General features: G+C 39.9%; 1 protein-coding gene across 1 annotated transcript in view; it reads right to left on the bottom strand.

Moving 5' to 3' along the window:
• Positions 1-1,196: 1,196 nt before the first annotated feature.
• The window catches only part of C2H8orf34 (chromosome 2 C8orf34 homolog), a 252,748-nt gene continuing 236,913 nt past the window's right edge, over positions 1,197-17,031 (bottom strand). Inside the window, exons 12-14 of the mRNA XM_065397933.1 lie at positions 15,296-15,786; positions 6,524-6,617; positions 1,197-1,237 (exon numbers count right to left, since the gene is read on the bottom strand). Coding sequence (XP_065254005.1) covers positions 1,197-1,237; positions 6,524-6,617; positions 15,296-15,786 — 626 coding nt within the window. The remainder of the gene's footprint in view (positions 1,238-6,523; positions 6,618-15,295; positions 15,787-17,031) is intronic.

Raw genomic sequence — 17,031 nt, forward strand, 5'->3', positions numbered from 1 at the left:
TCAAACAACCAAAATAAATAATAATTCATTGTTATCTTTTAAACTTAGCTGTATATATATTTTCTTCTGGTTTATAAATGAAGTAAAATTTTGTAGACTACAGGAAATGATGACTGGCCAACGAATCTTTCCTAAAAGCCTATAATCCCATTTGCAATGTTTATTTGAACATAAAGGGAAACCTTTTAAGTCTAAACTAGAAGTCAAACATTTATATCTATGTTACGGTATTTCTTGTCAGTTAATATAATGGATATTCATATAGTTTCAATGAGGATGAATTCATTTTGCACTTTGAAATCTACAAAATTATAAAACTGTGACAGGAACCTGGAGTAATGAGGGATCTTTTTATGTGTAGGATTTTATGGATAGCCTCACCATCATCTTTTTAACTGATAAATTTCATTTATTGCTTTCCCAGCTTCGTTTTATATAATGTCTAAAAATGTTTGTATTCATTTATTCAGGGGCAAATTTGGTGCCCCCCCAAAAGAACTTTTAATATCCCATTTCATATTTCAAAGACTATGAAAGTTTTCTGGCACGGATAACAATAGGATGAGCTCTGCAACCACAGAACCACCAGCCCCAGTCCTGCAAGCACATAAGCACATGCTTTAGTGTTTGCAGTACAATAGTTTGTCAGGAAAAAATTATGCTGCTTCAACAAGTGACGCTATGTAATGTCTTCCTAACTGGTGTTAGTTTTACAATTCACTTGACTGTGTCCATTAGAACTCTGATAAGAAGAAGCTTTAGAAAAAAAAAATGAGACAGCATAAATATTTGACTCTTATGAGATCACTATGTCATGGTCTCATTCCTCATATGACTGTCAAACAATGCCTGGGGAAGCAGCTGGCATCTCTCAAAATGGCACATAAAGAGTGGTATTTATTAGTATGGATATCAGCTAAGGGCTCGGTTATGCCTCCCCCAAGTTGCTCTGCTGAGCCTCCTCCTGCCCAACATGACTAGAATAGGCTGTGCTGGCCTTTATACACTCATTCCCCATAGGGAGACAGTGTGGATGAGAGGTGCGTGCACTGACATTTCTCCCCTGGCCGAGCCATGCTCTCCTCGCTTCCTATATCTTGTACACTGCCATGGAGGGGCCTTCATGGAGCTAATTTTTATGCCACACAGGGGTTAAGCAACTGCTTTGCATACATACCTTACATCCAGATTGTTTCCTATAGAGGCAGCAGAGACTGGTTTTGCCTTAAATTCATACCTATTGGAAGAGAATGTGATGCTAAAGTGTGTTGCTCTACTCTCCCCCAGCAGTGTACGTGACAGGAGAATAAAGATACTGACTAAAGGAAGGTTTCAGAGTAGCAGCCGTGTTAGTCTGTATCCGCAAAAAGAACAGGAGTACTTGTGGCACCTTAGAGACTAAAGGAAGCGTTTGCGTTCATGTAATAAATATTGCAATCAATAATTTTCACAGAGACTCTAGCTTTGCAACTCTTACTCTTGCTGAGTACCTTCAAAAAGAGGAAGGTTTAAAAAACAAAAACAAAACAAACCCCCCAAACCCAAACAAAACAAAACACATCCTGAGCCAGCGTAAATGTTTAACTTCTTGAGAGCACTGTCATACGCTTTTTCTACCAATGACTGACAAGCAGCTGGCATGTCTCACTATGGCATATCTAGAGTTATTTATTTGAATGGATACTAATTGAGGGCTCCAACATACCTGTATAGCACAACCCAATTCTCAGAAGTAAGGGCCCAATCCTTTCTAGTATCTGACTAAGCGAGTGGTTCCATTCTGCCAATAGTCTCAATCAGTAGGGCTTCTTATGGGGCCAGGTACTATTCAGCATGAATAAGAGTGGCAGAACTGAGCGCTCAGTGAGAAATGTAATGATGTGCCCTTTTAATGTGTCTTTTCTTTTGCTCTTTTGGGGTCTGATCCTGCCATCCTCACTCATGTTGAATACTCACATTTATTTTGCTACTAATTTGGTGCTATTCAGCATGGGTAAAGCTGGCAGAGTTAGGCCCTTTGCTTTGTTTCATCAGAGTTGATGACTGTCTCCCAAATTTTGTAGCCACTTTTTTTCCCAAAATCAAGCTAGAAAAAGAATAGTCTAGCCATATAAAGATGTGGAAATTATCTTTATCAGATACTTTTTATAAAAGCATTTAACCTGTGAATAAGGACACCAAAATTAGATTCTCTCGAACAAAATCTGAACTTCTTGTATTTGTAAACTTGGGCTGAGACTTGCTGGGTCTGCTACTCAGGGCAGAACCAAAAGAGAATCGGTGAGAGAAGGCTTCATCCTATGCCCACTGAAGTCAATTCTAAAGCTTCTATTGACTTCAAGTTCAATATGAGTAAAAATGTGGTGGAAAATCCCCTAACTCTTCTGTCCCTCAATTCAGGCTTGGTCTGAGGTCTATAACAGGGCTTAGACTGCAAATTCTTTCAGCTGGTGCCATCTTTCCATTGTGCACAGGGAACTTGAGCCATCCCCGCCTTTACCACAACACAAATAATAATGAACCAACCTTGCAGTATTTACTTTAATGTGTATGTGCTATATGAACCAGGCTGTGCAGGGTCTGTTTTCAGGGGCAAGCACTGAATGAACTTCTGCAGGTTCACTGGGAGGTTCAGTTTCTTCCATTAAGGGATTTTTAGCTACTGTGAGATGCTATAGCCCGGTCCTGCTACCATCTGAAGGGGAAGTTGCTTCTTGCCAGACCCAGAGACCCTAAGAAATTGGAGGCTTTTTTCTTATCACCTTTCCTTCTGAGAAGGGAGTGGCCACCATGCACTCTCTGAAGTCACAGGGGAAAGAAAAGCAAGCCACCAGGCATCTGAAGACAGCAATGGTAAGGGGCTCTACGGTGGTATCTGAAGAGAAAAACGCATCAGCCCATGGCTGCTGATTTTTTGGTGGACCTACGGTGCCATTTGAAATGAAAAGAGAATCTCAAGTCTTTGATTTTGTGCAAGTTCAAGGTTCTGTGCAAACGTAGCACACAGACCTAATGCAATCACCAGGAGTTCAGAGTATACAGAAAATCAAGGGAGAATAAACCCAGTAGCTGTAAGAGTTTTAATTGCTATAGAGGTCATGACACTTTCTTCTGAACCCACACTAGGGTAAAGGTTAGGGTAAAGATTAGGGTTCTTCTTTTGGGGGAGGAGGGCAGGTTAGGTTTTTTTTTTGTTTAGTGATATTTTTAATATGGAGAGTTGAGTTAGACTTAAAGACTGGCACTAGAATGGCAACTACTACATTCACATGATATATCTATTGACTGTGGCCACAAATCATGAATGGATGATATTTACACTGAAAGAAAAAAAACATTGTTTTAGGTACCAAGCAACCATGTTGGTGACTATTTTTCTTTTCTTCATTGTCACATTTCTCTTTTCCCCCATTGTCTTTTCTTTTAATAAATAACGAGTTCCAGAAGTCTCTATCCTGGCATTTAATGTCAAAGAAAACTCATTTTCACTTTGCTCTAACTCAGGGGTCGGCAACGTTTGGCACGCGACTCGCCAGGGTAAGCACCCTGGCGGGCCGGGCCAGTTTATTTACCTGCTGACGCGGCAGGTTCGGCCGCGTCAGCAGGTAAATAAACTGGCCCAGCCCGCCAAGGTGCTTACCCTGGCGAGCCGCGTGCCAAACGTTGCCGATCCCTGCTCTAACTGATTTGAACCGTTTAAAAAAAGGATTTATTTCCAATTGTTTTGGGTTCTTTCTGTTCTATTTTACAAACTATGGGTAACATTTTAAAAAGCACCTAAATGACTTAGGCACTTAACTCAAACTTCCAAAAGTTCCTTAGGAACCTAAGACCCATTGACTTTCAATAATACTTCAGCTTCTAACCACCTAAGTCATTTTTGAAAATGGGACTTAGTTAGGGGGAGATTTTCAAAGGCACGAATGTCAGCTAGGCACCTATTTCCCACTAAAAATTGATGGAAATTAGGCACTAAATTGCTATTTTTGCCTGTGAAAGTCTTCTTTTAGACTCATAAGTAAGCTGACAATTCTGTAAATGTTACCCAGTGTAACGCTCATTAGAAGATAAAATAAAAGAACACAAGGTGTCTAAGATCATTTGTCTCCTAACTTTTTGCATTGTTAGAGGAATTTTCCCACTACCCAAGACTAGCTTTACACCTGGGTGCTATTATCTTAAAGAAGCCAAAGAATGTGGAAAATATTATCCTTATGTAATTTATTAAAAGCTGAGTCAAAGAACAGGTGTTACTATTGTAAAGATTAATTCAGCAGCTTTTCTGTTCAGACCCATAAATTATGAGCTTTCAGGCCCCTCAACACTAAATTACATATACAGTGTCCACGCAGACTTAAGTGTCATTTATTAACTTTACTCTAGAATGAAAAATGAAATTGAATCTGTCCATACTTTGCCAGCTGCACTACCTGCAGTGAGCACTGAAAACTGGTATTATTAGGTATGCCAGGCTTCTCATTGGCTCTTCACTTTACAGCCATTTCAGCACCTGGGTTTTGGCAGGTCCTATTTTCTAGCAGTTAAAGTTCTGAACCGTGGGCTTGGCTACAACACTAACATTCCATCTCCAGATGGTTGCTATTACCACATAATTATTTTTTTTTAAACTGATTTTTAACCCAATCTACCATTCTCAGATGTCACATACAGTGTAACATTGCTTAGATCAAACATTTTTTGTTCTCCCTTCTCTACCTATATTAGTACAAAGAATGACCTAACTTAAATAGTGCAATAGGTCATTATGCAAGATGATATGTAGGCATAAAATCAAGATGAGAGCATGTTACAGCCTAAATCATTTTCATAAAGGAAACTATTATTTACAATTATATATTTTTTCTTCTCTGTTCTCATTGTCAAGTTCTAGCCAAAACTAATTGTGTTGATAAGTGTCAAAGAGGTGTCAAAGATTTTGCAATAGATACACAGTGGGCTGAATTTAATTGCCACCTGGTCTGGCATTACTTGTGAACCCAAAGTGAAATTAACTCTTGCACAGAGGGCAAGCACAGGGTCCTCTTAGAACAGGCCGGGTGTACCTACACAGTAGCTGGCAAGGTGCTTCCCAGAACAGGTAAACAGACGTGCGCTAGCTCTGCTCAAACTAGTGTGCTAAAAATAGCAGGTTGCAGTGGCACCGGTGGGGGCTCAGGCTAGCTGCCTGAGTACATATCCAGGGAATTGGGTAGGACTGTACTCAGGATGCTAGTCCAAACCTCCACCCATGCCACTGTGGCCACACTGCTACTTTTAGAGTGCTAGCTCGAGCACAGTTCATGCATTTCTGTCTATCTGCTCTGGGAAGCATCCTTCTAGCTGCTGTGTAGACATACCCTTAGTTGTGAGGATCTGGGCCTTTACAAAAGGGTGCTTTTCACACACAGAACACCTGAATAAGTGAGAATTTCATGTTCACAAAAGGCTGACAAATTGGGCCTATAGGATATACACTAACATAAAGGTAAAACAGCCAAAAGTGTAACAATGAGAGGGAAGGGGTACATATTTTTTTACTTTGGGAATCTCAATGTGTAAATTGTAACATGAAAGTCAAACCACAGGCTAACTGTGCACTTGCAATATCAGCGTGAGCAGATGTAATTCTTCAATTTTTCAAGTGACATCATTTTGAAAAATGTATTCTGTTTATCAGACATGATCTTCATTAATTATACATTGCTCTCCAGTGACTATTCCTGTAGGAACCTGGCATTTCTTACTGTAATGCTGTTTGTTCAAGCAGTTCTAGTTCCATGTACAAAGTGCTCTAAGCACCTGATTAAACAGTCTTTTTTTTTTTTATAACCATAAAGCCAAAAATAGGTTAGGAAATAGCATACATTTTCAGCCTGACAGATCACAAGCTGCTATGCTTAAAATAAATTCAATTTGCAGAACATTTAACATTTCCAACAAGATTATTTATAGGTATTGCATAACCAGATATGATTGGTTAAAGCTTCAATGTATGGAGATTCATAGTGTGCATTACTTGTCTTTACTTGTTCTCTCATTTAGGTCATAATCCTGTTGACCTTTACTAACATGATTGGACCAACAGCCTTCAAAGGGACTATGCTCCTATAAGAGCATAAGAATGGCCCTACTGGGTCAGACCAAAGGTCCATCTATCCCAGTATCCTGTCTTCTGACAGTGGCCAATGCCAGATGCCCCAGAGGGAATGAACAGAACAGGTAATCATCAAGTGATCCATCCCCTGTCGCTCATTCCCAGCTTCTGGCAAAATATACTACTATAAGGGCCACTCAAGAACTTGCAGGATCTTGACTGTAGGAATGTTTGTGTAAAGAAGTATTACATGTGCAATCCTTCAACCCTCACTCAGGTGAGTAATCATTATGAGAATAGCCCCACTGGAGTAAAGATTACTTCTGTGAATAAGGGGTGCAGGATTTGGCCCTATGAAAATGAGGGGAGGGGAGCATTTATAAACATATATTCTCTCAGGCACCATCAGCTCCCAACAAACATACTCACATTTATCTTGATCTGCTTCCACACCTTCACTCTCTGTGTCACTTGGCAATATCCATGGTTGGTGGGCAAGCTGAAATTGATGTAAGAATTCATCCTGTCATAAACAGATATATTTTAGATAAATGACATAGAAGCAAGCACTTCAATCTCAGTTAATTGGACAGATGAAAGCCTCAATAAAATCCAGCACTCCCTCATCAAAATAACCCACAATTAAAATGGTTTTCAGATAAGGCAAGAAAATTTGGGGCTCATTTTATTTCTCCTCTTAATCTGAGAAAGGATTCGTTTTTGAATTAATATTGTTATGGATTCCTGTACACTTATCTTGGAAATACAGTCATACAAAACCCAATGGAAACATGTTCTGAATGTCAGTACTCCATATATCCCAGTATTACCAGGACCATGTCCTGAGATACCATGCAATAAGAGGGGAACAGGTTTTGTTCCAATGGGGCTTGATCCTGCTCCCATGTAAGTCAAAGGCAAAACTCCCATTGACTTCTATAGTGCAAGATCAAAACTCAAAAACCTTACCCAAAGCTTACTGAAGTCAATGGAAATTTTTCCATTGACTTCAATGGGAGAAGGAGCAGGACCATGAAGAATTATTTTAAACTTATTTTTTCCTCCAACATATCACAAAGCTACTGGGGGGCTTTGAACAATTGATTGGCATCAAAGTGTAAATACTATTTTTATTAAGAGACGACTGGGCATGTGTTTATTTTTTAAACTGTTTACAGTCAGTTCTTAATATAAAATAATACAATGGCAACTTTCTTTAGAATATTCTTGGGTTTCAGAGAGAGACGGGGAAGGGCAGTTTAGCAACCAAATGTAAATAGATGGTCTTAACATTTCAGAATTTCAGGGCATAGTGGTAAGTCTGACTGAAAATAAAGGTTATAAAGATCATGAACCAGATCCTCAGAATCTCGCTCTAAATACTCAGAATTTGTTACATTACATATGAATAGGGAATGCTTTAAAAAAAATCAGATAATCCATCTTAACCCATAATCATGTCTTGTGTTATAAGGCTACAATAAACAGAAGACAAGACTGACTGGACAAGATCTAACCTTTCTGGAGTAAATTATTTACTCAACCAGTCATCTATTAACAAAACTTAAAGTTCAACAGTGAAAGTTGCTATGCACAGAGCTGAGGTCCAAAAACTTTAGCATTATGAGTGTTTATTTTTATTGTGTTTTCTTAGTTGCAGTGACCGTAGTGCAGAGCTGGGCAAAGTGTTCTGGTTTATGGAGCAGAATTCCTGCAGCATGGGAGCATTGTTTATGCTGCTATCACACTGATTAGTCCACTTTTTTAGCCCTTCTGATCATCTGGTCACTCCACAATTTTCCGAAAGCATAAGGACAGAAAAGGGAGAGTTGTTCAAAGCAATGCTCTAGAACAGACTCAGAATACCTCACAAAGAGATCCCCCATGGCATAAAATACATGAATATGGAACTCTGTCCTACACTTCTTCACTAGCCTGAGATACTATGGAAGGTGTATATGGACAATTCTACTCCAGAATCATAGGAATTCCATATATACCTTCCATAGTATCTCAGGATACTCAATATATATGGAATTCCTATGATTCTGGAGTAGAATTGTCCATGCATTGTCCATTATTAATTGATTCCTTTAATAAAGAAACAGGACACTGACATGGCCGGTATTGAAGAAAAGTGGAAGAGAGTGCACTGAACATTGAGGCATGCATGGAGCTTCCATGGATGAATTTAGTTCTTAAATTTTTCCCACTTATTATTGCCACATATGAAGTTTCTGCCATGGAAGTATAATAAAGCTGCCTAGAGGATTCTACTCTGTGTAGCTGCCCCTTTCCCCAGCACACTGCTTTGGAAACCTCTTCCTCTTTTCCGCGCCACCCCACTACTGAAGGAAAGCAGCAAGAGCCTGGGAGACACTTTTGATGGGAGGGGGAGAGGGAAGAGACCACATGCTGTCCAAGTAGAGATACAGCTATAGTCAACATTCTCTCAAGAAATTCCATTACTAGTCCCAGTGCTATCACTAGTAGAGGAGTGGGCATGTGCACACACAGTACTCTAGAATCTGTCCGTAAGTGATCAGACAACAGCAAAGAGTAAAGAACAAGGGCAACTAAAAAAAGTGAATAAATGTAATTTTTGAACCAGCTGTAGTAATCTCCCAAGAAAAATTATAAACAAATTAGTTTGTTCAACTCACTTCAAAAATGTGGCATAGGGAACAATCCTTCATTAGCAGGGAGATCAGTAAGTGATCTCACTGCTTTATTGCATTTTTAACATCTATGATTTTATAAATAAAACTCTTTGCCATAGAGCCACATTCTGCACTGTGCCTCTAAGAGGTTCAGCAGAGAATCTGCAGCCCAAATAGGATGAGGAGACTTTAAGCTACTTTTGTTCCCTTTCAGTCCTGGGCTGCTTCAGGGAATGCTGTGGTCCCCAAGTTAACTTAGACAATCCTCAAGGCCTGTCTAAGATACAGCGATCTCTCGGGGCTGTACTATGGGCTGCAGCTCAGAATCTTCACAAATCTGTATACTGTGGTTCTGCCCCTCCATCCCCATCACACCAGCACCTGTGCTGGGGAGAATCCACCCCTCTCCAGATCCAGCGTGTTAGATCCCCTTTATGCCATTCCAGCCCTCTTACCCAGGTAAAGGGATCTGAGAAGGGATAACAATTTGGCTCTCAGTTACACCAGTGTAAATTGACAGTAAGTCCACTGATGTCAAGGACTTGCTCTGGATTTACATTAGGCTAGCTGAGAGCAGAATTTGTCCCTTAAGGTTTAATGCCTCACTCTATGGTAAACTTAAACTAGTTAACCTTTCCTCTTGTTAACAGACACGTTAAAACAAAAATGTACATATTCTGAAAACAACTTTGAGTTATTCAGACGTGTAAACTGATTGTAAAATTCCATTTGTTCAAGAAATGAAACTGAAAACAAGAAAGTCAATGGGGCTCTTTTCCTTCAACACCAGTTCATAAGAACTATAAATGAACTGTGTCAGACACTAATGGATTCTGTCCTGAACAGAGAAACAGAATTCAGCTTTTTTTAAAATCAAACTACATAAAATACTTAAGGAAAAACTAAATGCCTAAAAAGGTATGTACAAAAAGGTTTAAAACCTTGATTTATTAATTTTATAGAGATAATAAAAGCTATTTCTCCAGGTAACATTTCTGTGTTATAATTCAGTTTGCCCTTGAACAGAGCTGGTAATATAACACACCTGCTGGTGCTGCAAGGTGTTATCTATTCCAAGAGACAGGCATTCATATGCTGAAGTACTCTGATCATTAGGAAACTTATAATTCTTTTTGAGGGGAATCAAAAAGCTAAGGTCTTGGGCATTTTTAAAAAGCTTAACAGCTGACATTTTAAATCTTTGCCAAATTATTCAAGAATTGTTCTAACACCATTAAACCAAGCCTGGTTAGAATATTGTCTCTGTCACAAGACAAAGAATAATTTCTCTGGATTTTATTTATTAGTAGTATTTTCTTTTCAGATTTCAGTTCTTCCTTACATAACTTTGATCCACATTAAAAGCTGTACAGGAAATGTACTTAGAGCACTAACAGATATATTTAGAATAGTGTTTACTGAATTAGTTCATCATCTTTTAACTATTATTTCTGTAGAGGTATTCCTGATTTACACCCGGGTAAGTGAGAAGAGCAGATTGCCCGTTTTCTTTTTTCTCAAGCTTTCAGCCTAGCATCCTGTACAGTAAATGCAGTATAGCCATGGTGCATTCTCATCTAATGGAATTTCTTCTTTCATGGCAAGTGCCTAGAAGGAACAAATGTAACTTTTTCCCTCTTATCCTCTTCTTTACATAGCACATATACTGAAATGGGAGTGGAAACAACCACTATCAGTTATAAAGGCTGCAAAACAGTTTCCAATGTAAAATTCCATTTTCACATGTCATAACTTAACCTGACCTCTCATGCAAACTTAAAAGGAAGAGCTGGGCCATATTTGCCATGGAATTTTTGTTAGGGCTTCCTGACCCTTCCCAGCAAATCCACAACAATTTGGTTGTCTCTAGGATACAAAGGGGCCTCTTAATTAGCCAAGAGGATTCAGTCAACTTAAGAACATAAGAATGGCCATACTGGGTCAGACGAAAGGTGCATCCAGCCCAGTATCCTGTCTACCGACAGTGGCCAATTACAGGTGCCCCAGAGGGAGTGAACCTAACAGGTAATGATCAAGTGATCATCTCCTGCCATCCATCTCCACCCTCTGACAAACAGAGGCTAGCGACACCATTCCTTACCCATCCTGGCTAATAGCCATTAATGGATTAAACCTCCAAGAATTTATCTAGTTCTCTTTTAAACCCTGTTATAGTCCTAGCCTTCACAACCTCCTCAGGCAAGGAGTTCCACAGGTTGACTGTGCACTGTGTGAAGAAGAACTTCCTTTTATTTGTTTTAAACTTGCTGCCCATGAAATTTCATTTGGTGGCCTCTAGTTCTTATATTATGGGAACAAGTAAATAACTTTTCCTTATTCACTTTCTCCACACCACTCATGATTTTATATACCCCTGTCATATCCCCCCTTTGTCTCTTCTTTTCCAAGCTGAAAAGTCCTAGCCTCTTTAATCTCTCATCATATGGGACCCATTCCAACCCCCAAATAATTTTAGTTGCCCTTCTCTGAACCTTTTCTAATGCCAGTATATCTTTTTTGAGATGAGACCACCACATCTGTACGCAGTATTCAAGATGCGGGCATACCATGGATTTAGATAAGGGCAATAAGATATTCTTCGTCTTATTCTCTATCCCTTTTTTAATGATTCCTAATATCCTGTTTGCTTTATGACTGCCACTGTACACTGTGTGGACGTCTTCAGAGAACTATCCACGACGACTCCAAGATCTCTTTCCTGATTAGTTGTAGCTAAGTTAGCCCCCCATCATATTGTATGTATAGTTGGGGTTATTTTTTCCAATGTGCATTACTTTACATTTATCCACATTAAATTTCATGTGCCATTTTGTTGCCTAATCACTTAGTTTTGTAAGATCTTTTTGAAGTTCTTCACAGTCTGCTCTGGTCTTAACTATCTTGAGCAGTTTAGTATCATCTGCAAACTTTGCCACCTCACTGTTTACCCCTTTCTCCAGATCATTTATGAATAAGTTGAATAGGATTGGTCCTAGGACTGACCCTTGGGGAACACCACTAGTTATCCCTCTCCATTCTGAAAATTTACCATGTATTCCTACCCTTTGTTCCCTGTCTTTTAACCAGTTCTCAATCCATGAAAGGATCTTCCCTCTTATCCCATGACAACTTAATTTACGTAAGAGCCTTTGGTGAGGGACCTTGTCAAAGGCTTTCTGGAAATCTAAGTACACTATGTTCACTGGATCCCCCTTGTCCACATGTTTGTTGACCCCTTCAAAGAACTCTAATAGATTAGTAAGACATAATTTCCCTTTACAGAAACCATGTTGACTTTTGCCCTACAATTTATGTTCTTCTATGTGTCTGACAATTTTATTCTTTACGATTGTTTCAACTAATTTGCCCGGTACTGACGTTAGACTTACAAGTCTGTAATTGCCGGGATCACCTCTAGAGCCCTTTTTAAATATTGGCATTACATTAGCTATCTTCCAGTCACTGGGTACAGAAGCCGATTTAAAGGACAGGTTACAAACCATAGTTAATAGTTCCGCAATTTCACATTTGAGTTCTTTCAGAACTCTTGGGTGAATGCCATCTGGTCCCGGTGACTTGTTACTGTTAAGTTTATCAATTCATTCCAAAACGTCCTCTAGTGACACTTCAATCTGTGACAATTCCTCAGATTTGTCACCTACAAAGGATGGCTCATTTTGGGAATCTCCCTAACATCCTCAGCCGTGAAGACTGAAGCAAAGAAAGAACTTCCCATTGTAGACAGCTGCCCGGGAGAGCACTGGGCTATGTTGCATTTCTCTCCCAGCTGCACCAAGTGTCATGGGGCAGAAATGCTTATTGGGTATGTTCAGACTTTGATGATCTCCTGGAGGTCCTTAGCACATTTAGGGTTATCCCACCTCTCCTTTTCTAAGCATCCAGGAGCCAAGGCAGGCCAGACAACCAAAAAGGAGTACCCATGGCTAACAGGGTGGTGTCCCAATCACAAAGATGGCAGAGGTCACATTGCTCTGGTGGCCAGGTTCTGTCCCCATGTTGCCTGGGTCGGTAAGAGAGTCATGGGCTGCTTTCCTCAATTAGGGGGCAAGGGGAAATGAATGTGCAGTTGCCACCACAGCTTTCCCCTATACACACAGCCTTCCCCAGTGGATATCCCCAGGGTGACTCCCCAAAGTAATAGAAAGTTATTCAGGAACATGGTTAGCGAGTGACAAGTGGGGCTTGTAGCCAGGCCACCGGCAGCCAATGTTACACTGCCCCCAATAAGCAAAGGAAGACCACCTGGGAACAGAAGCCAATGAAGAGAAGGCAGGCAGGGTTATGAGGGACTTCCAGTACTGCTTGGGGATGAGGAGGGAGATACCAAAATTTGAGCAAGTGCCACAGCAAGGGAAGATCAAAATCAAAGATGATCACAATTACAACCATAACAAGGCTGCAGGTGTCAGAGGCCTGCAGGTGTCTGAGTTGTCCCTTCATTTTTCAAAACAGATCAGAAGAAAGCAGGTGAGAAGGTCACCCTAAGATGACACTTGATGGAGCTCATATGCTCAGTGTATGTTTATGGAGTGTTGCACCTACCCTGCCACCCTTAAAAGTTGGGGTGTTTGATATTGCATGGGCAGAGCTCCCCTTAAGTCCAGACTTTGGTTATCTCCTGGAGGTCCTTAGCACATTTAGGGTTATCCCACATCTTTTCATTGCTAATTCTTTTTGCATAGGAAGTGCGTGTACTATAGCCAGGGCAGATCACCAGGATGGAGAAGGCAGACATTGACTGTTGGAGATTGGGGTGTTTTATGCCATACATCAGGAATTACTTAATACGAATGGGGATTCCTAATATTTAAGTTTCTTCCAATTTCTTACAATTTTGACTCTAAGAAGGTAGGAATTGTGGGACGCAGTGTTATCCATTAGACCACCTCTCAGACAGGAACACAGCTAGGTTTTGAAGTGGACAAGGTTAATGGTCAGGTGGCTCCTGACATGAGCCTTACTCATTTGGATGGAGTTTCCAGGGTATGGAGAAGCTGCTGGTTAAAATCAAGCAGGACTGGACCATTTTAAGGCTGTATGTTTCCCAGGCAGGAGGAGCATGGTCAAATATGCTGCCAATGGAGAGTAGTCTCCCTGGATTCCACTGTAGAAAGGTCCAAGAAAACAGGAACACCTTGTGAATCCCACCCAAAGTGCTTCCTCACTTAGGCTCCTAAAGTGGCAGATGCGTAAGTCCAACATTTAGGCACCACTGATATTCACAAAAGCCCTACTCAGCTACTGTCTAATCCTGTAGGTGCCTAAACTCCCTAGGTCTTTAAGTTTATGGCATTAAAGACCCCCCCCAAGACATCTAAATGTCAGTGTCTGGGCATGCACACAGCTGCAGGAGTGGGGAGGCTGAGTGGCTAGGCTCTCTGGCTCCTGGAAGGAGGCTGAGCAGCCAGGCTCTGCCTCTCTCTGGCAGCTGGGCTGGAAGGCTCTCGTCAATGTCACAAATGATTTTTTTCCCCCCTCAAGAACCCTTTCTACAAAAAAAATCTCATGTTTGTGGCATTTCATTTCAGTCCATTTCAAAAATGCAAAATTTTTAGTGGAAAGGGATGTCAGTTTTCCAGCCAGATGTAATGGGAGTGCCTGGCTCCCCACCTTCTACAGCTGTGGAGTCACTTTTGCCTAAGTTTACCCATCTCCACAGCATAGTCAAGGCCTCATAGAGCTTATTGGATCATAAAAGTATCAGACACTGACCTCTATTTTTCTTCATTCCTACAACTCTCTAAACAACAGCGATTTTTAAAAATTTTGCTCTAAAAATAATTCACCTGATTTGACATATTTTATGCCCTATGTCATTTCCAAACCCATTTTAAGGACAGTAATATGCTTTCAGAAATATCTCATCTAAAGGAAATGCTAATATAACTCTGCAAAAATAGCATTACAGACTCTGTACTAACCAACCTATATAAAAAGTGTTCTAAATTCGGTAATTAAATTTCCAAAGTAACTTGTCTTTCTTTTCACCGCAGACTAATTATGTAAAACCCACTACTATGTAAGAAACAGGCTTTTTTTAATGCTATGAATCAGCCCAGTTTGCAAAGCAGTATTAAACTTATTAGCTACTGGCTCTATTATGTTAGCTTTTCTTCTCATTTCAAAGTAATTCTGTGATATTATGAAGCAAATCTACCAATTCAAAACTTAAGTAATCACTATTATCTGTCAAATATTTGAGTGGCTTTTCTGTTGGATAAAAGTAAGATTAGTCAGCTCTGTGAAAAAAAAATTAACCCTTACATTTCTAAAAAAATCTTGATTAAAATTCCATACATAAGCATTCTCTTAGAAATCGTATTGCTCTCAGTGGGCATTGATTCTGCTGTAGTTTACCAACTTTACCAATACAAATCAAATCAAGTTTCAAAATAAATAAATATATTCCTCCAAGCCTAACTACAAGGAACTAAAATACAAATAAAAAACCCTCACATCCTAATTTTATAGTTTTTATGGTCTTAAAATTAGTAAAAAATAAATATATTGAAAATCTTACTTCTGACAAACTGATTCTTTGAGGGACAGTTCCTATAATATCTCCGCTCGTTTGTACAGCTAGCCCTGAAGAAGTGCCAAGAGTCCTCCCAATTTGACTCTTAGATGTTAAGGATCTGCTTCTTTGCATACTAAGGATTCCATCCTTATTTCCCTGGTTGCTAGAGGTATGAGGTCTTGGCAACAAACTATTTGGGGTTGCAGGTCTGCTTCCTGGAGTCGATGGCGTTGGAGGCCTGTTGTTCTGCATAATGGAAGTCTGAGGCCTACTATTTGAGATACTGGAGACCTGCACTCTGCTGTTAGTAGGAAGCGGTGGTGATTTGTTTTCTTGCAGCTGCAGCTGAATATTTTTCCCAGTTTGACTTGGCACTTGAGACCTTGAATTTTGGCCTAGTGTGGCTTGAAGATTTCCTGGTTGATGTGATGTAACTAAATTAATATGTGGAGTACTACTTGCTTCTTCCCAGAGTGCTAGGTCCTTTTCAATGTCTGCACACAGAAAAAAGACAACAGTAACATTAAAGTAAAAAGAAGGATACACTGAGGACGTGTCCACATGGAGACTTGGTGCACAGCAAGCCAGGGTCTGAACTTACAGTGCTCTAGCCAGCTGCACACTAAATTGTCATGTGGACCCTGTGATCACGCACTAGAAGTTCCATAGGGCTCTTTGATGTTCTGCTCTTTGAAACAGCAGATCAAAGAGCATTTTTAATATATGATAGCAGGGTCTAAATGGACAATTAAGCACAGCAGGCTAAAGTGCTGCAGATGTATACTGCACACTGTCTGTCCATGTAGAGAAGCCTAGCATATGTAATCTCTCGTCTTCATGATTTTAAAATTGATTTAAAGTATAAATGAATGGTGAACGCAGTTTGAGGTTGTGGAGAGAAAACCTACTCATCTCTCAGCCATCCCTGCAAATGGAAGACAGACAGAACTAACAATCCAAAATATATGTTTTTGCAAGCCATTTCTCCTTCCAAGTTCATCCCTCGGAAATGGAATATGACATCACTTTGTAATTATCTTTTCTTGATATGAAAGGCATTAAAACCAATAATAACCTCCATTATTTCTCCCAAGTTATATTCCTTTAACTTCTATGAGGTTTCTCTTTAGTAACAAATAAAGACCGGGCAAAACTCTGGCTCTGAGCAAACGTCTTGTGAGGGTGGAATCTAAACCCGATTCACAAACTGAATTTTACTCCTGGATCCTATCCTTATAAGTGACCAAACACGCTTGAACTCTGGTGTGTTTGAAATTTTGACATATTCTGGATCTGAATTTTGGGGCTCCAATCTATCTCAGCATCTAATTCCATGGACACACAGTTTGAAAATGCACAGGTTTCACTAACTTTAGCAGAAGCCATGTATTAAAATCCAAGAGTAGAATTTGGTCTGTAAAGGGGCTTCAACTTTACACAAGCCAAACTCTCAGTTCAGTGGGAGTTTCCCTTTCTAAGGTATAAAAAAATAAAGCCCTATCTAGGCCAGGACAATTCAGTGTTACTGAAGAATCTTTGCTTCTGAATTCATTCAAACGCTATTTATGTTTCTAATTTACAGGTAAATTATGTCATTACAGTGTGTCCAACAAAGTTAAAGTAATGGTGGTTAGGTACTTTACTATGCTAGCAAAATGAAAACCCTCACAAGTAAACATGTCAAGGAACTTGACAAGACATTGGTTGAATCATCTAGTTTATGTTTCACCACAGTTGTC

Source organism: Emys orbicularis, chromosome 2 (genome assembly GCF_028017835.1).
Source record: "Emys orbicularis isolate rEmyOrb1 chromosome 2, rEmyOrb1.hap1, whole genome shotgun sequence".
NCBI classification, from domain to species: domain Eukaryota; kingdom Metazoa; phylum Chordata; order Testudines; family Emydidae; genus Emys; species Emys orbicularis.